The sequence below is a fragment of the Neophocaena asiaeorientalis genome, unplaced genomic scaffold (genome assembly GCF_003031525.2).
Source record: "Neophocaena asiaeorientalis asiaeorientalis breed wild unplaced genomic scaffold, Neophocaena_asiaeorientalis_V1.1 scaffold134, whole genome shotgun sequence".
Taxonomy (NCBI): domain Eukaryota; kingdom Metazoa; phylum Chordata; class Mammalia; order Artiodactyla; family Phocoenidae; genus Neophocaena; species Neophocaena asiaeorientalis.
The window spans coordinates 4,253,774-4,279,625 of record NW_020185339.1 but is presented as its reverse complement, the minus strand read 5'-3'; the positions used below and the strand labels follow the sequence as shown (position 1 = coordinate 4,279,625).

At 35.7% G+C, this 25,852-nt stretch overlaps 1 protein-coding gene and 1 non-coding gene across 2 annotated transcripts; one reads left to right on the top strand and one right to left on the bottom strand.

Moving 5' to 3' along the window:
- The first annotated feature begins 1,376 nt into the window (after nt 1–1,376).
- LOC112394378 (uncharacterized) lies at nt 1,377–25,773 on the top strand. The gene is made up of 9 exons (XM_024737163.1): nt 1,377–1,546; nt 3,138–3,352; nt 6,711–6,900; nt 7,007–7,312; nt 8,762–9,037; nt 12,672–12,941; nt 19,396–19,520; nt 25,134–25,263; nt 25,682–25,773. Exons 1-9 carry the CDS (start codon nt 1,411–1,413, stop codon nt 25,771–25,773), a joined length of 1,740 nt encoding a protein of 579 aa, XP_024592931.1. The 5' UTR covers nt 1,377–1,410.
- Nucleotides 23,141–23,247, bottom strand: LOC112394433 (U6 spliceosomal RNA). Its single transcript, XR_003002126.1, has one exon. It is a non-coding gene; the product is annotated as a U6 spliceosomal RNA (small nuclear RNA).
- Nucleotides 25,774–25,852: the final 79 nt, after the last annotated feature.

Genomic DNA, 25,852 nt, shown 5'->3' with positions numbered 1-25,852 from the left:
TGTTAATGAAATATTTTTCAGTCATAATTTGGTATATTTTAGGTTTCATTTTTTGTAAATTTGCTTATAAAAAATAACAAAGAAGGCATTTTTATTTACTGTTACTTTTCTTTCCCATTTCAGATCTCAAAAAGTTTCCATTTTATACCAAAGAATAAACAAACAACAACAATTTTTATTGAATGGGATGAATTTCCTAAGGGAGGAAATCCTGAATTTTATTTTTTAAAATACCAGCTTGTTAATAATTTTGCTCAAAAAGTAAGGCATGTTTTATTTTTTGGCTCTGATAAAAGTGAGCATAGTGTGAATTTGTTGTAACTGAATGCCACATCATAAACAGGAATTTAATAGTCATTGCAATATCTTACTTTAATTTTACTAATATATAAATGCTAGCATTTTATGAAATATCTTTAATAACTAGATCAAAATAATATTTGACTGTTTTATCATCAGAATGGTTATGTATTTTCCTTTCTAGAATTTATGTACTACACAGAGAGCAACTATTTAAAACTTAATATTTTATGTAAAAATAAATAGTTTATGTTTGCATTTCATATTGGAAAAACTGCTTCTTATGAAGAGTAGAGAAGTCAAACCTCTAATTATAATGCATCTTACATAGAGTTAATAAACATTTCTTAAGCAGATGAATCTCATTATTTACAGAATGTGAAAAGGATTCCCGTAGACCCACAAAGGCTTCCAAAATCAATAATAACACTAGAAGAAAGTGAAGACTGTCACATCATTATCCAGTCCATAAAATATGGACAAATTTTAAGTGAAAAGTCATTTCAAACCCGTAAGTAATATGTATGTGTTGTTCAGCTATCTTACCTAATTATAAAAGGGAAAATTTTTAATTACCAGATCATTTGAATTTTACAGTGATTAATAGCTATGCAATGGTAATTAAAAATCACATCCCAATAGTATTTTGTTTTTTGATTATAATTTAAATTTCAAAATTTAAAGGAAATTGTAAACTAAGGTAAGAATATGATTTTCAGTTTTGACATTTAATGTGTGCTAATATGAATAGATAGGTATAGTGGAGGTATTACATGTAATCCAGATTATTCTTAAAAATCCTATAATGTGGATTGTAATCTAATTCATCCATTCTAAGCAGAGTGCAAGAAACTCCCATATAGTCTAGAAAAGGTTTTATAGTTAGATAATATTTTCCCATCATGGTGAATCTTTTGTAATTCAATATCCTTTGTGTTTCATTCAGTTTTATTTGAAACCATACTAATTATTCTCCCTGATCTTTTAGGTGGAATATCAACTAGAAATATTAAAACAATAGCAACAAGTACGAGTGTTTCTTTTAACTGGAGTGTTCTATCTTCCAATGACACTTTAGTGTCAATATCACTTAATAATTCTTCACAAATTATGCAAAATAATGTCATGTTTTATGAGTGGGATGATTTGAAACCTGCCACCTTATATGTTTTTACATTTGAATTTAAACAATTGCATTTGGATTTTATAAATATATTTCAGAGACTGGATGTTCAAATTGAAACAGGTATGTAGATATTTCTTATTAACTTATATATTTTGTAGATAACTTGGCAACTTTTAAAATACGATTCAGCCAAGTATTAACCACTGTAAACTGCTTGTAAATGAATTAATATAGTCCTCTTTTTCTAACTATATTATTCTGATATTTGAATGATTTACTGAACAAGCTTGATTTAGCAGGGTAAAGGTAAGAACCAACCTTTTCTTCCACCTCTTCTTTTAAACTGAACCAAGTGGGTTCTCTTTTCTTTAACTCTGGCAATGGTTCATATAGATTCCATGGCTTTTTAGGTGACTTCAGTATATCAATGAACATTCTCATTTTCAGATATTAAAAGATCATTAAAATCTAGTATAAAAATATAAATCTTTCATCAGCGTACCCAGAATGCAATGGACCCTCATACATAATAAGAGGTGAAAAGTGTAGCTCAGCAGACTTAGAGAGCTAACTCCTTTGGTCTCAAGATATTTTTTAGAAACATAGCATCAAATTGTATGCTATGGAATTTAGAGATATTCTAGTCCAGAGTCGTTGGTTTATGGTATGTCAATGGACTGTATCTCCAAAAAGAAAGTTGTTTTAAGAAACTGAGTCAAATAAATCTCTCTTTACTGAAGGAAAAAATATATATATATAAATCCTTCATCCTATTTAAAGTGTCTCCATTACTCATCCCTGATCAGACCTGACCCAAATTTGGAATACTGCAAGGGGGAGGTGAATGTGTTCAATATTCTGGTGTTTACCTATTTCCTATTCCTTCCCTCGTATGGTAGGAAAAGATATGAGAAGAAGACAGAGTCATAGATGGCTAGTGGGGGCAGTGCATTTTCTGTGATGGGCTAAGAATCCCATTTTAATACCTTCTATAGGAATAATCAACGAACTGCAATATTTTTTATAATATTTTGGTACTAAAAAGACAATAAGGTGTTTAAGCATTCCCCCTCCCCATTCTTCTTTTTCCCCTATGAAAAAAAAGACAGCAGTTCAAAAGATCCTTCATACATCTTCCTAATATGTTGGGTTGGGCACTGATGAAGCATAAGCATGAGCTGAAGTACAGTTTCTACTCTGAACAGGCTGATATTTTCCTGTCTTTCTGTGATGTGTAATCTTGGAGAAAAAGGCTAAGTGGCTGGCCATTCAGTTTTTTTCTGGAAGGTGAACCCATTTGAAGTCAAGTGACAGAGAGCAGAATTCTAAGCAAGCGTGATGTCTAGTTCTCTAAATTAAAAAGAAGGCTGAAATATACTTTAAAAGTTCTCTACCAGTACAAGAGTAAGGGAAGGGAAAGGTAACTTAAAAGTAATTTAGAAAGAAAAACATCTGTTGTTTCGTGTTAAGTTATAATTGGATGATAATTCTGCATAATTCTTACAGCTACTTAAAACTGTTTTAGTTGGTGCTAATTCATTTACTACTTGAATGACAGCTTTAGCACTTTTATTGGTTTGGGAGAAACATAGGGAAAGTGCAGTTAATACTATGAGGTTTTCACAGTTAACTTATGTAGATGTTAAGAAATGTAATTATGAAATGCTGTATTGCTGAATCCATCTTTAACAAAGCATTTTTCTTTTGGTAGGTTCATGTTCGCAAGGATGGGTAGCATTAAAAAATAACTGTTATAGAATTAGCAAAGAGAATAAGCCATGGAATATAGCCCAGCAACATTGTAAGTTATCTTTAATTTCTGCACACCTTGTGGATATAAAAAATGAAGAGGAAAAAAATTTTATGTTTTCACATCTCAGGTCAAAGAATCAAATAATAATATGGACTGGTCTTAACGATTTGAAGGTCAGTAGATATAAAGAAATACGTATATTGTGATAAAACTGTTTTATCTATATTCATTGATTCCTTCTTTCATTCATTCAATAAGTATTTATTGAGTACTTTTTTTTTAAAGATTTTTTTTGATGTGGGCCATTTTTTAAAGTCTTTATTGAATTTGTCGCAACATTGCTTCTGTTTTATGTTTTGGTTTTTTGGCCACGAGGTATGTGGAGTCTTAGCTCCCCGACCAGGGATCAAACCCACACCCCCTGGACCACCAGGGAAGTCCCATTTTTGAGTACTTCTTATAAGCCAGACACTTTTTCTCTTTATTTTTCCAATCTCTCTCTTTTTTAGCGTAGTCATCGGTTCACAGAAAAATTGAGGGGAAGGTACAGAGGTTTCCCGTATACCTCCTGCCCCCAGGCATGCACAGCCCCCCATTAGTGACCTCCCCCACCAGAGTAGTAACTTGTTAGAACCCCGGGACCTACACTGGTACGTCATTATAGCCCAAAGTCTAAGGTTTACATGATGCTGCACTCTTGGTGGTGTTCATTCTGTGGGTTTGGACAAATATGAAATAATACGTATCCATCATTTTGGTATGGTACAGAATATTTTCACTGCCCTAAGACTCCTCTGTACCGTGTCTGTTCATTCCTTCCCCACCTCCTTCAGTCTCTTTTGTAGGCATTTATTTCTTTACCTAATTTCTCTCTTCGTATTGGTCTTTCCCAGACCCCTCTTAAATTCATTTGATTGATCTTATCTATTTCTTCACTTAGTTTACCACCTAAACCAGTTAGTCTCAAATGTTTACCTAGTCCACTTCCCTCTTATGACTACCAGACACCTATCTAATTTTCCTCTACTTATCCCTTTTGGAATTTTCCAGACACTTCAACATTGCTAAAACTGACGTGTTACCTCCTTCCCATCAAACCTGCTCCACTTCATCTATTTCTCACCTCTGTGAACAATACCATAATATGAACCCCAAAACATGGCGGTCTTCATTTTATTTCTTTCACTGTAGACATCCAGGTTTATGAAGTTCAGTTTCACTAAGAGAGAGACAGAAAGATCTGATGATTTTAGTCAATCCCAGTGAAATAAGGAATGTGTGACATTTTTCTCCAAAAATTCCTAATACCATGGAAGAGCTAATGAAATCTCATTTTGGTTCATGTTTTGTAGGAAAACTTGAGACCTAACACAATTGTCTGTCTAGTCTGTGTTTTCTTCTTGATGATCCGTTTACTGTTATTTCCTGCCATTCAAAAATAAATCCTGTTCTCCGTGAGATATGCTGATCTCTAGTGACCCAAGGCAAATTCACTCAGTTTGATACCAGTTTTTCTTTGGAACTTGGGAGAAACTATTGGCAATCTTTGATTGCATTTTCATCATTCTCTTAATGAGCTTCCTTTATCTTTTAATAGGAAGTGAATGAAATTCTAATAAAGATTCCTCAAACCACAGTTCATCTCAGAAGTCCCCCTCCCAGAGTGCCAGTGTCTTTCCAAGTAGGCCAGTTAGTGTATATATAGTTGTTTCTTGCTGTTAGTTATTGTGGTTATAAACTGTTTAAATTACAATGTTCTCTTCCAATAGTTACGGTTCCTGGTTTCTGTTATAGTTAGGTCACATGGTCATGATAGCTAAAGTGAGGCTCTCAAGGCATCCTCGTGGTTGCTATGAATTTTTCTAAGGTGTCTAAGATATGGACTCTGCTTCGATATACTTAAAAATAATTTGGGAAGCAAATGAACCATCAAAGTAACTATTAAAAAAGAAAACTTCCTTTGTAGTAATAACTGAGTCCTATAGTGTCTCCTAAGTGCTAAGTGCAATTCTATGTGATTTACTTGTATGACGTAAGAGGAAATTGGGGCACATGTGGATAGGCATCAGAGTCTGATCTTAACCACTGTACTCTACGACCTCTGCATGAAGCTGGTCTCTTGAGGTTGACATCAGAGTTAGCTGCTAGGTCTTAATCCTTGTGGTAGATTAAGAAAGTACTCACCCCTTTAAGTAAACCCATGCTGAGTAAGTGTGAATTTGTTATTGGATGTCAAGGATAAAGACTGTCTTATTCATCATTGCATTCCCAGCTTCCAGTTGGGACCTTGCCACTCAGTAGGAACTTAACGAATGAAAGATTAATAGTTTCTTTATTCTACTTTGGGAGGGTTACACGGGTAAACTCACTGAGTTCTCACAACAACCTAATGAGATAGGCAGTATCATTATTCTCATTTTATAGATAAGGAAAATGAACTCAGAAAGATCCTGGGTCACATAGCTAATAAATGGCCATGCCAGGCCTTGAACCTGTATCTGTTTGACCAACCCTCATGCCCTAATCACTTGACCATACTGCCTCTGAGCCTCTGTTTATTTTCAAAATGGCAGTACGATATATGCAATAAAGCAGACTCTTTAGGAAACGATACTCCTCCATTCTATTTGGTGGAATTGGAATGTACTGTTTTAAAATCTCTTCAGGAGGGAGCAGGTCTCTTTATTCCTCACCCAAGCAACTAGCTTGGCACCATGCTTGATGTTGGGGATAGTGTCATAATCACAATACAGACATAGTCTCTGTTTTACCGAGCTCATTATAAGAATTATATTTGTTTGTGAGGTGCTGTTATGTGCCTGGCATTTTACATACATATTTTCTAAACCTGTTGAGAGAGGTCTTCTCTAAACCATGCAGAGTAGTCATGATTAGTCCCATTGCATAGGTGAAAACATTTCATTTCTAAGAGGTATCTGGGAGCAGATAGTAAGTGACAGAAACACTGATTAGAATCCACATGTATCTTTGTTGAAGCTTCTGTTTTTCCTACTCAAGGAGAGTAGCCACGTGACTATCTAAAGATAGATTCATTACCTGTGAGAGTTGAGGTTGATGATATTCACCAGTGGCATCCTTAGCAGAAAGGTAACAACAGCCTCTTCTGATGCTTAAGACTTATTTGTTGACTTGAAACAAAATCACTAACATCTAAGGAATAATGGGTCTGTGCCTGGCATTGTGTTGAGCCCTTCGCATGCTGCACTACCTGTGATCCTCGCAACAACTTAGATGTAGTATACCCATTTTACAGCTGAGAAAATAGAGGTTTAATGTGAAATTTAGCAATTCTCCTGAAGACATGGTTAATGAGTGAATGAAAATGAACTCTGTTTCCAGCTCAGAATCTTTGTCGTGAAGGAAATCCACATAAAAATGTGAAACTGGTTGATGATTTAACAGTCTTAGAAAATTTTGTAGTATAGATGTGTCTAATAAAAATCTTATACACATATTTGAAGACATGATGCATTTCCTTTAAATTTCCTTAATTTGTACATCTTATTACAGAAAGAAGGTCATCTCACATGGACAGATGGATCATCTTTTGGTCTTAAGAAAAATGAAATTTTTTCTTTTCCACTACTACCCAAGAATGAAACAGATTGCTACATTTTACAGCAAAATGCAACTGGATCAAACTATTTCTTTACAAGATTTTTCTGTTATGTTCCCTTGCCATATGTTTGTGAATATGAATGTAATTATTTTATTAGTATTCTTATATTCATGCATCTTACTCTTTTACTACTTTAAAGGCAGAATTATAATTTCTAATAAAAATAATTTTCCTTTATATTTTTTAGCTCCTTCTCCACAGGAAAACCTTTTATTTTATGTAAAGGATGTTGGAACAACTGAGGTTGTATTTAGTTGGAATGATTTGAGTGGTTGGAATAATTTGAATAAGTGGCTGAAACTGGGGTATAAAATTATCATTAAATATTATTTAGATTATACAGAAGAACAGCATTTTGAAAGCGTGCCCCCAAATACTACAGAAAAAGCAATTACCCAACTGTCTCCTGGCCGTGTTTACAGATTTTTATTCTCTGCAATAAGTGAATGGGAGGCAAAGACTACTTTAAGTCCAGTATTCATTGTTGAAACATGTAAGTTACAAGACATCTGAAAGTATAATTTTTCAAATATTTAATATCATCATTAGCACATAATTCCTGAGGGTCTGCTGTTTTCTCATAACATTCTGGGAAATCTCTCCCTTTAACCATTGTAGGTTACAATGAATCTGTTTACGTGTTTGGCTTTCCTATTAAATTAAACACCCAGGAGGACAGGAACTGTATCTTATTTGTTTTATATACCAGCTAGACTGGTGTCCAGTTCATAGTAGATAATCAGTAAATTTGGGGGAAGCTGAATTTTCGATATGTGCCAATAGCAGGAGATAAACAGACATGCATCCCAGACTTAAAGGGACTTACAATGGAGAGAATTAGTAAGGAATAAAATTAAATGCAAATAAAACTGTATAGAAAAATATAATTACCTAAATTCCCATCCAGTGGTACATTTGATAAATGCTTTCTAGAATTCAGAAGGTGGGTGATGGGAAGACTCGTGGAAAGGAGAGGCTTAGATGCACACTTGAAGGAAGAAAAGCACGTTTAAAGCAAAAGCATGGAGGTAGGAATTTGTAGGAAAAGAACAGTGTGGATTGACTGGAGATCCTCAGGGTGAAATCAGTTTGACTGGTAGGTGGTGTCAGATTTGGGCATGCCAGGGGTCTCTGTCTCAGATGGTTGGGCTTGACCTTAGAAACAAAGGAAATCCATGAAGACTATAGTTTCTAAGACTTGTTTTACCTTTTACAAACACTTTTAATGCATTCTTTCCCCTTTTGCCTTTTACAAACAGTTTTAATGCATTATTTCACAGTCTTTATCTCAACCTTTGGAGTAGCTATATAGAAATGAAAAAACTGAGCTTCAGAAAGGTTAAGTAAACTGACTAGACTAACATGCTTTGTTAAGCCACATGGGAGTCCAGGAACCCAGATGGTCTTGTTTTAACTCTCCAGTTATTGCTTCTAAAGAAAGAATCAAAAAGAATGTGCGTGCATATCTGTGAGTTGGGAGGGTAGGGAACAGATACAGGTTTGAGACTGATACGTGCAAGGTGCTGTTTTAAGAAAATTAATCTGGAGGGATTAACTAGGAAAATCACTGGCACTGGATGAAACAATTTGGAGTTGGGAAACATTTCAGTAAGAGGATGAATGCCTGAGTTCTGGTGATGTTGGGAATGAAGAATAAATAATATGAAGTCCCTGTCCTCTGGTCTGACAAGACAGAAGTAAAAAACATATATAATGTATGATCACTGAATGCCAGAAGTACCATTGTGGTGGTGCTTGTAATAAAATTGAACAGTAGTGTGTGTAAAACACTTGGCTAAGTGGTTTACCCTCCTTATCTCATTTAATCTTCATAATTACTCCTATAATTCCCATTTTATAGTAAAAAAAAAAAAAAACAACTCCGAGGCTCAAGATCACTAGTATAATGTATTTTTCTGGTTTCTTTTCATCCATCTACTAGGTCCGTTATCAGCCCAAAATGTCACAGTTACTCATGTGACCCCAACGGAAATATTTTTACACTGGGATGGTCCAGATCCTGTATCTTTTCACCATTATTTTGTGGCTATTTTGGATGTTGTAAACAATAAATCGGAAGAGGTGTTTGTTGAAAAATCCAACACATCAACAACAATTGGAAATCTAAGATCTTTCCATCATTATCTGATCTATCTATTCAGTGTAGCAGAAAGAGGAACTTTAAGCTGCTTTGAGAAACCTGTTTCAGCCATTACAGGTAAGTGTGGGCACGTTTTGCCTTTTGATCAAAAATACAAACTGCATATTTAAAAATACTATTTTGCCAAAATTTAATAATGTCGATCCTTTCATAGGTACAAATAATCGGGTTGAACATTTGTTTGGATGTTGAATCACAATGCTAAGCATGGATTCGAAAGACTAAATTCATTTAGATTTATATGAACCCCGTAAACATCTGTGTTGTTCCTCCCAGAGTTCCTAGAAGACATGTTTCGTATCATAGCCTTTGCTGGAAAATAAATTATCCTAAGAGATGAAGATTAGTTCACCCAGTTCTCTTTAACAGCACTAGATCCAACAAGTAGATCTGCACATTTAATCAGTTTTACTTGGTCCTTCTTTCTTTCCTCACGCAGTGTTGTGAGTTGACCTCTAGGGGGCAGTGTTATCCCAGGACTTTTGGCAAATGCATTTCTAATCTCCACTCACCTCCACACGGCAGTTTTTGAATCATTGTCTAGAATATAATCATTAAAGTACTCTATCTTTTAATTAAGCATTCTATTTACCCCATTAAGTATAAGTCAATCTTTTTTGAAAAGCGAAAACACTATTTATGAAAGTACATAACTAAGCACGTTTTGGCATATCCCTGTGTGTGTAACACGTGTATTGTCTGTACATGTGTATTTTACATGTCTGTATGCAAAGTTCTTTGAAATTGCACGAGCTAAAATTTAAATGCACTAGAACTGAGGGAGGAGGAAAGGAAAACCTGCACGTGCACAGACGTAGATTAATTAACCTCATATTTGCTGGGAATACTTGGGATTCTTTGAATAACAATAATAAATTGTAAAGTAAGTAATAAAATATATTTCCTGCTTACTGAATGCAAATGCTTAAGATACATGTGTTCGCTGTTGCAAATCCTAATCAAAAGTATTTTTCCAATTGGATACTAGAGAGCAGATGTTTTCTCTTTCCTGAGCCCAAAGCATCTGTCAATTGGTAAATGCTTGATTGACTCCCTTGCACTTTAGGGAGATGCTTTCATTTTTAACTGACAGGCAGACTAGGAGGATTTCTCACAGATTCATTAGTTTTGAAGTCACATTAAAATCTTCCATGGTAGATGCAGAGAAATTGACATCTTCCTGTACTAACGGTGGGAATGTACAACGGTACAGTTATTTTGTAAAGCAGTTTGGCAGTTTCTCAAAAATTTAAACATAGTGTTATTATATGACTCAGATATTCCTCTCCTAGTTATATGTCCAAGACAATTGGAAACAGTTGTTCACAAAGGAAACTTTATATGGATGTTCATAGCCTATAGGCAAAACACGGAAACAACCCTAATGTCTATCAGTTGATGAATAGATAAACGCAGCATGGTGTATCTCTACAGTGGAGCATTATTCAGCAGTTAAAAAGTGAAGTACTGATACATGCTACAACATAGATGAACCTTGAAACGATATTAAGGAAATTAGTTACATAAGACCACATGTAGTATGATTCAATTTATATGAAATCCATAGACACATCCATAGCGACAGTAATTAGATTGGTGGTTGCCAAGAATGGGAAAAGAGAGAAAGAAGGGAGTGGTGGGTGACAGCTCATGGGTATAGGGTTTATTTTGGGGGTGATGAAAATGTTCTGGAATTAGATAATAGTGATGCTTTCAAAACCTTGTCAGTATATTAAAAATGACTGAATTATATACTTTGAAATGGTGTTTTGGGTACCTGAATTAAGTCACAATAAAGCTTTAAAAAAAAATCTTCCATGGTATGTCCCTATTTGTTTAATAGGGACAGGAGAACGGTACATGTGAGTCTGCACATTTAATTATGTCATTTGCTATGTATGTTGACTCTAAACTGACACAACTGTGCATGTCTAGGATTTAGTAATCCAGTGCTCTTTTACTTTCCTGAGGTTGAAGCAATATGCATTTTTTTCATTCGTTATTCACTCAGTAGATTATGTTTCAGTGTCGGGAATTGCAATGGGTACTAGAAATGCAAAGGCGAATAAGACTAGTATCTACCTTCAGAGAGCTTACATATTAATGGAGTGAGACAAATTTTTAAAAAAGGATGATGCTGTATTATAATTGCTATTATATGGCTTATGCTCTTGGTACTGTGGGAGCATAGAGAGGCATCAGTTAACCCAGACTTGGGGTACAGGGATGGCCATGAAAATCTTCCTGGAGGAGTGATGCACTGAGTCATGAAGGAAGAGTAGGAGTGAACCAGGTGGCAATGGGGAGGCAGAGGGATGTTGTGAGTAGGGCAAACAGCATGTGCACAGATGGTGAAGACCGAAGAAGAGGCATCTATCTAACCATAACTGGGAAAGTCAGAGAAGGCTTTTTTTTTTTTTTTTTTTTTTTTGCGCGGTCCTCGGGACTCTCACTGTTGTGGCCTCTCCCCTTGTGGAGCACAGGCTCCGGACGCGCAGGCTCAGCGGCCATGGCTCACGGGGCCAGCCGCTCCGCGGCACATGGGATCCTCCCGGATCGGGGCACGAACCCGTGTCCCCTGCCTCGGCAGGCAGACTCTCAACCACTGTGCCACCAGGGAAGCCCCAGAGAAGGCTTTTTGATGAGACTGACAACTGAACAGTAGGAAATGGGGAGTAGATTGGCATGGCTAGAGGACAGGGGAAATGTAGTGAGAGTTTAGAAAATGTAAGCTAGGCACACAACATGAAGGGCCTTGATATAGAGAATATATTTTTATTCAATAAAATCTAACTCCTCTGGGTTAACGGAGCCTTTGAGAATGTGGAAAAAATAATGGACTTTTCTCTCATAAAAATGCACAGGCATGGATAGAAAATTCTTTGAGTAATTGCAGGACTATAACAGACTCATAAGTTTTGTAGGTATGTAAGAAAAAAATATCTGAAGCTGTTTCACCATGGAATCTTGTGAATAGTTTTCTAATTGAACTATTCTGGCATTTTCTGATAATTTTACATACATAATCAATTTCAACACCTAAAGTCAGGCTGGTTCCAATTTTGTGAATTGAAGGTATGGAATGAATAGACTATCGGTCTGACCCAGGATATTTTCCTAAGAAATTAAAATGTGTTTAATTGTGTTTCTAAGGAGGTGAACTTCAAAACAGATTAAAAATCACTTTATAGTTTCTGAAGACAAAGTAATTTTGAATATCATAGAGAATTCTTTAAAGATTATTTAAAGTGAACTGTTGAACAGTTTAAATTGCATAATTATCCTTATAGACATGAACTAATGATTGATCATTGTACCTGAGAACTATCAAAAGTTTAGGGTAGGCATGTAACACAAGACAATGAGACTAAAAGGAAGACATTACAATTTCCAGAGAATTGTATAGTATTGAAAATCCCCAAGCCTGATATTCAAATAAATTGTGTAAGGAGATAAACCAAAGTATTTTCTTTGGTTATTACAAAAGAGTATCAAGAAAATTCTCCAATACTTGCATAGTAATCACAAAGACATATTTTTCTCTAAAATTTAGTCCTTTTCAAGACATGGTGACGTGAGGATTTGTTACATTTTAAACATGAATTAATATTGAACTGAGATATTTTTACTCAGCATGAATAACGCTGACAATAAACTAAAATGTATGTATCCATTTATCTATTTCTCGAAGGTATTAATCCACCTCAGGAAGTTTATGCTAAACTTGAAGATGTGGGAGAAGACAGTATAATTCTTCATTGGGGATCCCCACCAGACGGCCACGAGGTCTACATTCAAATCACATCCATATCAGATAGAAGAGAAGTCAGGAAGCTTTTTGTAAAGGATGCTAATAGAGTCAAGGTTGATCACTTAATCCCTGGAATGACATATGACATTGGAATGGCAACAGTAATGAATGGGAACTTGAGCGAGCTGGTCACTATTCAACAAACTCTAAGTGAGAATCAAGTACTTTTCATTCTTAACAGATACTTGCTGGTTTGGGGGTATTGTAAAGTAGTTTCTGAAAGAGCCCTCTGGTAGCAGGTTTTATGTTTTTACGATAACTAGATTGTTACTGTGCTTCAGGATCTGGAGCAGTTCGCATCTCTTGTATCCTGAAAATGTCCTGTGCTTGTATAAAGGCAGCATTGTTTATGATTAAGAACCTGATCCTAAAGCCACACTACCTAGGTTTGAATCTGGGTTCAGCTGTTTGAGTAACCCTGGGCAATGTATTCAACCTGTTTATGACTCAGTTTCCACATTTGTAAAGCGGGAGAAAATAATAGTGTGTGTTTCATAGGTTGTCCTGACAATAACTGGTTTAATAAATGTAAGGACTTAGAACAGTGCCTGACATACAGCTGGACGTCTTTATAATTTTTATTGCATCCACAAAGGCATGCTGTAGCACATTGGATGGAAATATTGACAGTGTATAAAAGGTTTAGGACTGACAAAAATTTTCCGTTTTTTTCTCAAATAAAATTAATATACTCAATAAGTAATTATTGAAAGTTTAATAAGGAGGAAGAAAGAAAAGGAAAAAATGAAAAGTAAATACATGAAAGAATGTTTATAGATATTTATAAATTATGGTAAATATTAAGAAGGAAAAAAGAAAAGTGATGTCAGAGAGTGTCCACTGAAATAAAAACATAAAGCATAAGAACAGCGAGTTTCAGTTTCATTTGGGGATCTTACTGAGGACTGTAGCCTGGGAGACAGCCTCTCAGAGAGCTTTGAGGAACTGCTCCAAAGAGGTAGGGGGAGAGGCCAGTATAGCATATGTGATTTTTGGCTAAGAGGTACGTGCAATCAAGCATACGTCTTGGTAGAAGGTTACTGCTAGTCATGAGGAACAGATATCTCAGTTAATGATTTTAGTGCTTTTCTGAGCATGGGAAGATGTAAGAATATGGGTTCATAAAAATTTTTCCTGAAATATATCTAACTGCTTAAGGGCCTGTTTTCCCAAAGCACAGAGTGCTTCATCCTATTCTTTATCCTGAATTCCTTTCAGGGTGTATCGTAGGTCAGCGACTGCAGTGGCTAATGACTTAATCCTGGTGTAACAGCATGGCAAGTGACATTCCTTGTTTTACAAGAGTAATTGAAGTGGGATGGAGGGTTCTACTGGAGATGGGCTGTAACAGAAGGAGTTTCATTTGAATGGAGGCTTAAACCGTGCGAAGGCGCCAGAGCAGAACAAGGTGGAGGAAGGGTACTTTAGGCGTGAACAGCTGGCATGAAGACTGTAAAACAGGAGAAAGCTTGGTGTGTCTGAGAAGAAAAAGGCCAGGATAAGTGTTGTCTAAGGAAGAGGGAGAAGGGTAGTAGGAAATGATATTGGAGAGGTAGTCAGGGGGCAGAGCACATAGAGCTTGTAGGCCATGCTTTTGAGTTTGTTCTGAGGGCAATGGGAAGCCGTTGAGGGGTTTATGCAGGAGAGTGATAAGGCGACCTATGTTACAAAAATGTCTCTGCTGATATGTGCAAAGAATGATTTGTATAGGGGTGAGAGTGGAAGTAGGGAAACTGGGTAAGAGGGTGTTGTAGAATATAGGCAAAAGATTATGGTGGACACGATGGGGAAGTGCAGGTGGAAAATAGGAGACACATTTTATATTATGGAAGTAAGAAGTCTGAGCTTTCACACTGGAGTGCTTGTGATAAGTAAGGGGTTTTGAGTTGACTAACTTGGGTGGATAGTGGTGACTGTGAGGAAGGAAAGCTCATTGGACCTCACAGGCCTTTTGGCTAACAAAAAGGGCAGCCTGATGGAAAAAGTGAATTGGTTCAAAAAATTGTGTCTTAGCAGGGTCCGCATCAGATCTTCGTGTTTTAACTTCCAAAGACTAAACCTAAATTTAGTTCCATAACTTTCCAGCTTAAGTTTTTGAGAAAACCTACCTAAAGATAAATATCATAGGAAACCGTTGTGAAAAAGGAGACAACTAAGAAAGAGATATTGCTAAAAAAAAAAAAAACAACGTATTTCATGTCTATTAAACGACCCAATGCAAATTTATAGTCAGAACAGAAGTACTAAAATTAAAATGCATAAATGGAAAATGAACTGTAGTCTTAGAGCCACCAATCATTACCAGTTATTACCAGTATGAGGTTAGATTTTCCCCATATTGTCTCAGGGTCTAGGTTTTTGCTCCACAAGATTTAAATCACTGAGTGTGTGTATATGTGTGTGTGTGTGTGTATATACACACTTTATTTTTTAATATTTTTAAAATTTATTTTATTTTTAAAATTTTTGACTGCGTTGGGTCTTCGTTGCTGTATGTGGGCTTTCTCTAGTTGCGGAAGGCGGGGGCTACTCTTTGTTGTGGTGCCCGGGCTTCTCATTGCGGTAGCTTCTTTTGTTGTGGAGCATGGGCTGTAGGCACATGGGCTTCAGTAGTTGCAGCACGCGGGCTCAGTAGTTGTGGCTCGCCGGCTCTGGAGCACAGGCTCAGTAGTTGCACAGGCTTAGCGCACAGGCTTAGCTGCTCCGTGGCATGTGGGATCTTCCCAGACCAGGGATTGAACCCATGTCCCCTGCATTGGCAGGCAGATTCTTAACCACTGTGCCACCAGGGGAGTCCCCACTGAGTATATTTTTAAATTGGTTTTCATCTCTAAAGTCCTATTCTTCTTTGACTGTAGGGAACTTAGCATATTTCAGCCCATCTACCATCTGAAACCAAATTTTGCCATCCTTTCTATATAGTGAGCTCTTTTGAAATCTTATTAGGCTCTCTATCTTCAGGTGTATGCATAGTTCTCGACTCTGGTTAATTCAAATACTTATTTATAAAGTCACCATCCAAATGGATGCTGAAACATGGATTAATATTTATAAATCCTAGGAAGAATAATAGAATTTTAGGGTTTGAAGTTAGAACAGAGATTTTCTCATAAGATATGTAATTCCTCTGATCATTTTGTAATGCATCCCTGTAATTTTCCTCTAGTTTGGAGCCATGTCTGTTCTCCAGAGTATCACAAAGCAAATCTGCTCCCTGATTCACGTAAAAGTCTATCATATGTTTGGAAACACCCATTAGGTGCTTGTAGTGTCTATATTTTCTTTCCTTCTGGTGAATTTTCTCTAGTTCCTTCAAGTGTTCCACTATTTCTTATAAGCCTATTTATTCAGTTCTTAAACTTTATAATCACTCTTGGCATCACTTGATTATTTATCATTCATCATTTTTACTTGTGTCAAGATGATTAAGCCAATATTGACCTATCCCAAGGTGCAAAGGTGGAAATTAACTCTTTCTTTGTTTTCATTCAGAAATAGTTGTTGATAACTATTATTTACTATGTCCTGTTTCTCTTTCTTCCATACACTTTGAGGCTGTCAAACATAGAGGGACATTTACCTTTTAATGAGCATCTACATGTTACAGACATATAGAAAAAAATAAAATTTACACATTTCTTTATTTTCCTTTCCCCTTTGAACCTTCTCTCTCTGTCTCTTTCTCAGTTATCCTGAAAGCAACTAAACAAAACTTGATCTCCAGGTATTACTGTGCACCTGAACTGTAAAGTGTGCGCTTTGAGAGAAGTTGGTGCTTATGACAACAGACCTTGGAACCAGATTACCTGGGTTACAGCTCCAGCTCCACGATGATCAGTTTATGTCTTTTGGGAAGTCATTCAACCTTTTTGGTCCTCAGTTTTCTTCTCCCTAAAATGGGACTTATAATAATCTTATCTACTTTATGAAGTTAATATAATTTAAGGGCTCAGATACCAAGCAAGCACTCTGAGAGTCTTTGAGGTTGTTATAATTTTTATTTCTTAGTAAAGCTGTTTTAGCTATTTATGTGGTCTTTCTTTGTCTAAGGAGTTAGCTACATCCACGTTTTCTTGAGGGAAGGAAATTTATAGGAGAGCTGGTGTTTGAGAGAAGAATAAATTTTAAGATAGACTGGGCATCTCTGAGGCCTCATTCTAACTTACCTGTAATAAAAACCTTTGAATTTGGCCTAGTTCAGTTTATCTCATATTGAAAAAAACTCATACAGCCCTCTGGGCTGCCACTTCTTCTGAAAAAGCTTTTGCAGGAAAATAGGTAAGGATGGAGGTCATGGTCACAGAGGTGGAGACCCACTGGAATCCACCAGAAATGGCAAAATCTTCTCCCAGTTGAGTTTTCAGAAGTTCAGGGTATAGTTTTGAAGAGAAGGAATAACTTTATCCTATTCTACACCTGTCCAGCCTTGGTGTCCCTCTGCTTTAACATGTCATGTGTTAATACTGTTGACTATATCTCCTTGGACAAGTGGAGTTGGTGTAAAACCTTATATTTACCCACTGGAGGGAATGTTGCTGACTCTGTATACTTTTAGGACCTAGAGTAAACTATGCCTATTTAAAGGCTTGTCTCTCCCTAGAAAATGTTTTCAGCACCCAAGAGCATGCAGGTGAATTTTCTCCATGAGGGCACCGGTTACTCATTTCCAATCTGCAGGTCTTTCATTGTTGCTCAAAGTACATTTAGAAGCTTTCATAGATCATTGCCCACAGATTCAGATGGATTGGATACTTGTGGAATGTCATGCTAGTCTTGCAAAACCATGCTTACTGTGAGAGCTTTGTAGCCGAAGAAAGCTGTAAGGAATTTAAAGAGGAAACCCACCAAAAATGTTAGTGATGACAGCAGAAGAAAAGTAAACATAACTGGAAAAAGAAAAACATGGTAAAAGTGCCTTGAAACCCAGTAATATACCATATAGAATGTGCTATGGTTAGTATTTTGAACGTTTCCTCATAACCACCAAGAACATAAAAGGAAAGTTATATATTACAGCTGAGTGAATTGGGGGAGAGATTGCACAGATTTTGTGTTCTATATTTCTAATTATAGATGTGTGTTTAAATCTTTTTACACAGTACTGGCTCTGGGTAAAGTGACAGAATCACATTGTCAGATCACATTGTCACTGTTCTAACAGTGACTTAGAACAAGTTCCATTGCATCAAACCAGATGTCACCAAAAAAAAAAAAGAAAAAAAAAAAGGAAAGGCCGTGTCATTTTCTGGAAGGAAAAAAAACTTTTTCAGAATGTATATTTTAGAAGAAGATAGAAGATATCTATTTGGAAGAAGACAGACTTAAGGATATACTAGATGGTGTCCCAATAATCTAAAAATAGAATTGAAATTAAAATTGACCTGAGGAAAAATAATGTGAATAGAAGTCACCTAAAATTTCAAATCTGCTCTAAATAGCAGAATAGAGGGTTGTGGTACAATAAAGCTCTTTAATAGAGGTCAGGGAGAGTATAAAATGTAAATGAATCCTTCCACCAAACTGTTGCCAGAACCATGTTCCTAAAAATGAAATGAAACATTAGCTCACAATCGCTGTGCAGACAGGATAAAGTCTGATCTCGAGAGCATGGCATGCAAAGCCTCTCACAGACAGCGCCAGCCTCAGAGGTGGCCCGTTCATGCCCCGTCCCTGTTCCTCACACACACCCTGTGCTTGAACCACCCTGAGTGCCTGCCCTGTGCCTGGAACTGCTCTGAGCACTTTATGCATAAATGCAGTCTCTCACTTAATTGTCACAGGAACACTGCAAAGTAGATGTCCTTCCCATTTTAGGGATGAAAAAGCCAAGGCACAGAGTGACTAAGTAACTTACCAAAGACTAGAAGTTGGAAACTAGTTGCCAAGGACTAGTGACTAGTAACTTGCCCTGCTAGTAAAGAGTGAGAAGAACTTGGTATTCCCTGAATACATGATGATGCCCATTTTGGTTTCCAGGCCTTGCTAATGCTTTTCTCTTGGTCTGGGATTCCCTCCTGACTACCTCTCCCCACCACGCACACTCTTTCCGGTAGACTTGTACTATCCTATAAGACTCAGATAAAACATCATCATCGACTCTGGAAAGCCTTTCCCGATTATCTCCGCTAGAATTGTTGATTTCTTCCTCTATTCTCAACAGCCTTTTGTTCATGTCACTCTAACCATTTGGGACTCTATAGTTAGCGATCTGTGCATGTCTTTTCTGAGATTGGAAACTCTTTGAAAGCAGGAATCTGGCCTTCTTTACTTTATTTGAGCACTCCTTCTAGTATATAGGTTTTCAAAAGTATTAATAAATAGATAAAAAGGAAAAAAATGGGAAAATCTCAGATTTTTATGTTTTTTTCAGACTGTTAATGAGAATCAATAAATGAAAGTTAATTAGGTCCTTTCAATATATATGTACATACAATCTTTCAGAATGTACACCTTATTCCTCTGTCTGGTGGTGACCTAGTAAACACAAGTTTCATATATAGGCATTTAATTTTTTCACAAATTCTACAACATGCTAGACATAATATAGAGAAATATGAAAGTTTTAAGAAAATACTAATTATAAATATCTCTCTTTATCTTTCAGAGCCGAAACCAGTTCAAATTGTTATCCCTCATGAAAGTCACAGTACCTCTGTAATCTTATATGTTCAGATGCCTGATATTGGAGTGTTTGATGGCATACATATTGCAAGCGACAGAGGGCCAAATGTAACCAGGTTTTTGAAACAGGACAATAAAATAACTGTTGACAATTTAACCCCAGGCACAGAATATAATTTCTTTGTTTCTACCATCAGTGGGACTAAATTAAGTAATATGTATTATGTGCCAGCAGTAAAAACATGTAAGTATTTTAGGACTTGTCTAAGATGCTTCTTTTTTTCAAAATTTTTAAAATTTTAATTTATTTTTTAACATCTTTATTGGAGTATGATTGCTTTACAATGGTGCGTTAGTTTCTGCTTTATAACAAAATGAATCAGCTATACATATACATATATCCCCATATCTCTTCCCTCTTGCATCTCCCTCCCTACCACCGTCCCTATCCCACCCCTCTAGGTGGTCACAAAGCATTGAGCTGATCTCCCTGTGCTACGCTGCTGCTTCCCACTAGCTATCGGTTTTACATTTGGTAGTGTATATATGTCCAGGCCACTCTCTCACTTTGTCCTAGCTTACCCTTCCCCCTTCCCATGTCCTCAGGTCCGTTCTCTAGTAGGTCTGCATCTTTATTCCCGTCCTGCCCCTAGGTTCTTCATGACAATATATATATATATTTAGATTCTATGTATATGTGTTAGCATATGGTATTTGTTTTTCTCTTTCTGACTCATTTCATTCTGTAGGACAGACTCTAGGTCCATCAGCCTCACTACAAATAACTCAATTTCATTTCTTTTTATGGCTAATATTCCATTGTAAATATGTGCCACATCTTCTTTATCCATTCATCTGTCGATGGACACTTAGGTTGCTTCCATGTCCTGGCTATTGTAAATAGAGCTGCAATGAATATTGTGGTACATGACTGTTTCTGAATTATGGTTTTCTCAGGGTATATGCCCAGTAGTGGGATTGCTGGGTCATATGGTAGTTCTATTTTTAGTTTTTTAAGGAACCTCCATACTGTTCTCCATAGTGGCTGTATCAATTTACATTCCCACCAACAGTGGAGGAGGGTTCCCTTTTCTCTACATCATCTTCAGCATCTATTATTTGTAGACTTTTTGATGATGGCCATTCTGACGGGTGTGAGATGATATCTCATTGTAGTTTTGATTTGCATTTCTCTAATGATTAATGATGTTGAGCATTCTTTCATGTGTTTGTTGGCAGTCTGTATATCTTCTTCGGAGAAATATCTAGTCTTCTGCCCATTTTTGGATTGGGTTGTTTGTTTTTTTTTGATATTGAGCTGCATGAGCTGCTTGTCCTCTGTTTGTATCATCTTTAATTTCTTTCATCAGTGTGTTATAGTTTTCTGCAGGTCTTTTGTCTCCTTAGGTAGGTTTATTCCTAGGTACTTTATTCTTTTTTTTTTGCCATGGTAAAAGGGAGTGTTTCCTTAATTTCTCTTTCTGATTTTTCATGATTAGTGTTTAGGAATGCAAGAGATTTCTGTGCATTAATTTTGTATCCTGCTACTTTACCAAATTAATTGATTAGCTCTAGTAGTTTTCTGGTAGCATCTCTAGGATTCTCTATGTATAGTATCATGTCACCTGCAAACAGTGACAGTTTTACTTCTTCTTTTCTAATTTGGATTTCTTTTATATCTTTTTCGTCTCTGATTGCTGTGGCTAAAACTTCCAAAACTATGTTGAATAAGAGTGGTGAGAGTGGGCAACCTTGTCTTGTTCCTGATCTTAGTGGATATGGTTTCAGTTTTTCACCATTGAGGACAATGTTGGATGTGGGTTTGTCATATATGGCCTTTATTATGTTGCGGTAAGTTCCCTCTTTGCCTACTTTTTGGAGGGTTTTTGTCATAAATGGGTATTGAATTTTTTCAAAAGCTTTTTCTGCATCTATTGAGATGATCATATGGTTTTTATTCTTCAGTTTGTTAATTTGGTGTATCACATTGATTGATTTGCATATATTGAAGAATCCTTGCATTACTGGGATAAACCCCACTTGATCATGGTGTTTGATCATTTTAATGTGCTGTTGGATTCTGTTTGCTAGTATTTTGTTGAGGATTTTTGCATCTATGTTCATCAGAGATATTGGCCCGTAGTTTTCTTTTTTCATGACACCTTTGTCTGGTTTTGGTATCAGGGTGATGGTGGCCTCATAGAATGAGTTTGGGAGTGTTCCTCCCTCTGCTATGTTTTGGAAGAGTTTGAAAAGGATAGGTGTTAGCTCTTCTCTAAATGTTTGATAGAGTTCACCTGTGAATCCATCTGGTCCTGGGCTTTTGTTTGTTGGAAGATTTTTAATCAGTTTCAATTTCAGTGCTTGTGATTGGTCTCTTTATGTTTTCCATTTCTTCCTGGTTCAGTCTCAGGAGGTTATGCTTTTCGAAGAATTTGTCCATTTCTTCCAGGTTGTCCATTTTATTGGCATAGAGTTGCTTGTAGTAATCTCTCATGATCCTTTGTATTTCTGCAGTGTCAGTTGTTACTTCTCCTTTTTCATTTCTAATTCTATTGATCTTAGTGTTCTCTCTTTTTTTCTTGATAAGTTTGACTAATGGTTTATCAATTTTGTTTATCTTCTCAAATAACCAGCTTTTAGTTTTATTGATCTTTGCTGTTATTTCCTTCATTTCTTTTTCATTTATTTCTGATCTGATCTTTATGATTTCTTTCCTTCTGCTAACTTTGGGGTTTTTTTGTTCTTCTTTCTCTGACTGCTTTAGGTTTAAGGTTACGTTTTTTATTTGAGATGTTTCTTGCTCCCAAGGTAGGATTGTATTGCTATAAACTTCCCTCTTCAAACTGCTTTGGCTGCATCTCATAGGTTTTGCATCATCGTGTTTTCATTGTCATTTGTTTCTAGGTACTTTTGGATTACCTCTTTGATTTCTTCAGTGATCTCTTGGTTATTAAGTAGTGTATTGTTTAGCCTCCATGTGTTTTTATTTTTTACAGATTTTTTTTCCTGTAATTGGTATCTAGTCTCATAGCATTGTGGTGGGAAAAGATACTTGATATGATTTCAGTTTTTTTTTAATTTACTAAGGCTTGATTTGTTATCCAATGTATGATCTATCCTGGAGAATGTTCCATAAGCACTTGAGAAGAAAGTGTATTCTGTTGTTTTTGGATGGAATGTTCTATAAATATCAATTAAGTCCATCTTGTTTAATGTCTCATTTAAAGCTTGTGTTTCGTTATTTATTTTCATTTTGGATGATCTGTCCATTGGTGAAAGTGGGGTGTTAAAGTCCCCTACTATGATTGTGTTACTGTCGATTTCCCCTTTTATGGCTGTTAGTATTTGTCTTATGTATTAAAGTGCTCCTATGTTGGGTGCAGAAATATTTACAATTGTTACATCTTCTTGGATTGATCCCTTGATCATTACATAGTGTCCTTCTTTGTCTCTTGTAGTAGTCTTTGTTTTAAAGTCTATTTGTCTGATATGAGAATGTCTACTCTAGCTTTCTTTTGATTTCCCTTTGCATGGAATATCTTTTTCCATCCCCTCACTTTCAGTCTGTGTGTGTCCCTAGGTCTGAAGTGGGTCCCTTATAGACAGCATATATATGGGTCTTGTGTTTGTATCCATTCAGCCAGTCTGTGTCTTTTGGTTGGAGCGTTTAATCCATTTACATTTAAGGTAATTATTAACATGTATGTTCCTAGTACCATTTTCTTAAAAATATGGAACGCTTCACGAATTTGCGTGTTATCCTTGTGCAGGGGCCATGGTAATCTTCTCTGTGTCATTCCAATATTAGTATATGTGCTGCCAAAGAGAACACCTAAGTTGCTTCTTGATTTTGATTTTGTGTGTCATTTCAAATTAGTAGTCTACATTCACTTTAACACAGTTGTTTTCAAAGATCCTTTAAAACATTTGCAAAAACCTCATTACTGAGCCTGATCTTTAATTGCGCAAGTATGCAGATAGAGCTAACCTTGTTAAAATTAGTAAGTCATGAATTTTTTCTTACGTATTTACAGAAAAAAAATACTTGCATATTAATCAGAATTTTCAATGACTTAATCCGAGTGAGGAATGTGAGTAATATTTAGGCAGATTATGAAATCTAGATCATATTTTTTGAGTGTAGGGGCCCTGATAGTGTCTCTCAAAGCATATAATCTAAGTGTGTGTTTGCTCATCCCATGCTGCTATTTGTCTGGAAAGAACTAGCTTGTATTTTCTTTACCTCTTTGAATATTTTAAATTAATATGTTTAATATTTGTTCATACCAATACCTACATTTTCAGATTCATGTTGATTTTGATTTGTCTTTAAGTCACTCAAAAATTCTACAGATATTAATTTCGAAATTTTGGGATACTTGAAATTTTCTAAGATATCCATCTACTTGATGTAGAAATAAATGGCAAAGAATAATAAATGCCATATAAAAATCACGTGGTATCCTAAAAACATATTTCTGAATATAAATATAAATAAATGTCCAGGTTCTTAATGATTTGCTCTTCCTGACTATAAATCTTCACATATGTAATTATACCACTACAAGTCTTCTTCCCCCAAATTGTAATCCTTCCCTTACTGTTTAAACTCAATTTTTTCCACAAAATAATCTCAAATTGATGTCACAAATCACGTTATTCCAATAGCATTTTAACATGTTCATAATCAGCTCAGTATATGTTTATTTTACTTCTGCTTGTAATTTTTGTAACTTTTTGTATCTGTATTCTCTGTCTCTCTTATATTATGAATCATTGTGGGAAGCATTCTATTTGACAGTTCTTTTCTTTAAAAATAATTTATACTTGATCATCTATATCAATGTCATTATATCAATCAGCAGAAATACTAATATATGAGATGATTGTCTAAAGCTGACATTTTTCAGGTTTTCTAAAATAATTGTTTTCCTTTATGCTAGATGAGATCTTTAAACTGGGAAAACTAAAACTCATCAGATAAAATTTGTTTTTAACTTCATCCAATATTTAATACAAAGGGATTCTTCTTTGTGTATACTTCGTATTTCTCTCTCTGTTGTCTTTTCAGCTTATGCTAATAGTTTCAGAAAGCTTTAATTCTTTTTTCCTCCTTTGAATATTGTACATTTACTCCTGTGAATTTGCTGTTATGTAGTTTTTACTGCAACATCAAAGTTAGCTGCATGTAATGGTATTTACAGTGATTCTGAGTATTGCAATAGATTATCATATTTTATAAGCTGTCATGTGTAAAGAGCTATTTTTAATTAGGATAGATAATTCATTATTAAACTATTGTCCTTTTTTACACTGTGCTTTTTATTCCCTTTAAAGGGGTAAATAATAATAATAAAAAAAACCCAGTTAGAAAACATGCAGGGGAATTCAAGTGTTTCGTGTATTTTGGGTAGGTCTGGAAGCACCATCAAATATCCATGAGGGCAAAGTTACAAACTCTTCCATTGAAATTCTCTGGAATCGAGCTGATGGGAATTTTCAGCATTATGAAATCACATGCATAAACTGTGCTGCTGCTTTCATGGTACGTTATAAGGGGTTCTCAGAGGAATAACTTTTATTCTGAAGCCAGTATTGCTGCATTCTTATATTAGGTAGTAGTGAAACTAAATAACCCCCAACATTTTTTTTGCTTGTGTTTGATGGTGGAGCATTTCTTAAATGAACACTTGGTAAGTTATTCTTTTGGATCAATAGGTCCAGAAAGTATTTCAAGAAGCAGCAACATTCTCTAACCTGGATCCTGCCACAGTGTACACCTTTTCAATTCGCACTGAAAAAGAAGGTTTTAAAGACAGTCCTCCCTACATAAAAGAAATACAGACAGGTACAGCCTATGTAAGCACTTTGGGTATTATTCAGTGTTCAAATATTTTTTTTAATTTCCAATTTTCTAAAATATTTTATTGTTAGTATAATCAGAAGGATTCCATAAAAATGCTTTGGTTTTATGTATTATTTTCTTTCTTTTTAAAAAAATTCATTTATTTATTGATTGAGGTACCATTGACATAAGTTTCAATGTTCAAATATTCATTTGGTTCTTATAGGGAGGATTTAATAAATAGTTCATTCTTCTCAAATTTTCTTAATGGGCAGGCAGTATTTCCTCTTATCTTTTTCTATTTCCCCTTGTATGAATTAGCACAGTCTCTTTTGTGTGTCTGTTTCCAGACAATAGAGTTGCTAACTGTCTGGGTTCTGGCCAGAGTCTCCATTTGTGATATAATTTTTCCATTTTTCAGTTAAACAGACAGTGAAGTGCCATTTCCCCAGCATTAGCAACTTACTCCCAGTGGCAGATGGTGATTTATTCCATGGTAGTCGTATGAAATAAAGGATGATTGGGAAGGGTGTATGCAAAATGTGTACGTTTTCAAATATAGGTGAAGTAAAATTGTCAACTATTCGACTAA

What these genes read in the sequence shown, in the direction of transcription:
- LOC112394378 (XM_024737163.1), top strand. Translation starts at nt 1,411, where the DNA reads ATGCAAAATAATGTCATGTTTTATGAGTGGGATGATTTGAAACCTGCC. An exon ending in CAAGCGACAGAGGGCCAAAT is followed by an intron (nt 19,521 to 25,133) that starts GTAACCAGGTTT and finishes TTGGATCAATAG; the next exon opens with GTCCAGAAAGTATTTCAAGA. An exon ending in CATAAAAGAAATACAGACAG is followed by an intron (nt 25,264 to 25,681) that starts GTACAGCCTATG and finishes TCCATTTTTCAG; the next exon opens with TTAAACAGACAGTGAAGTGC.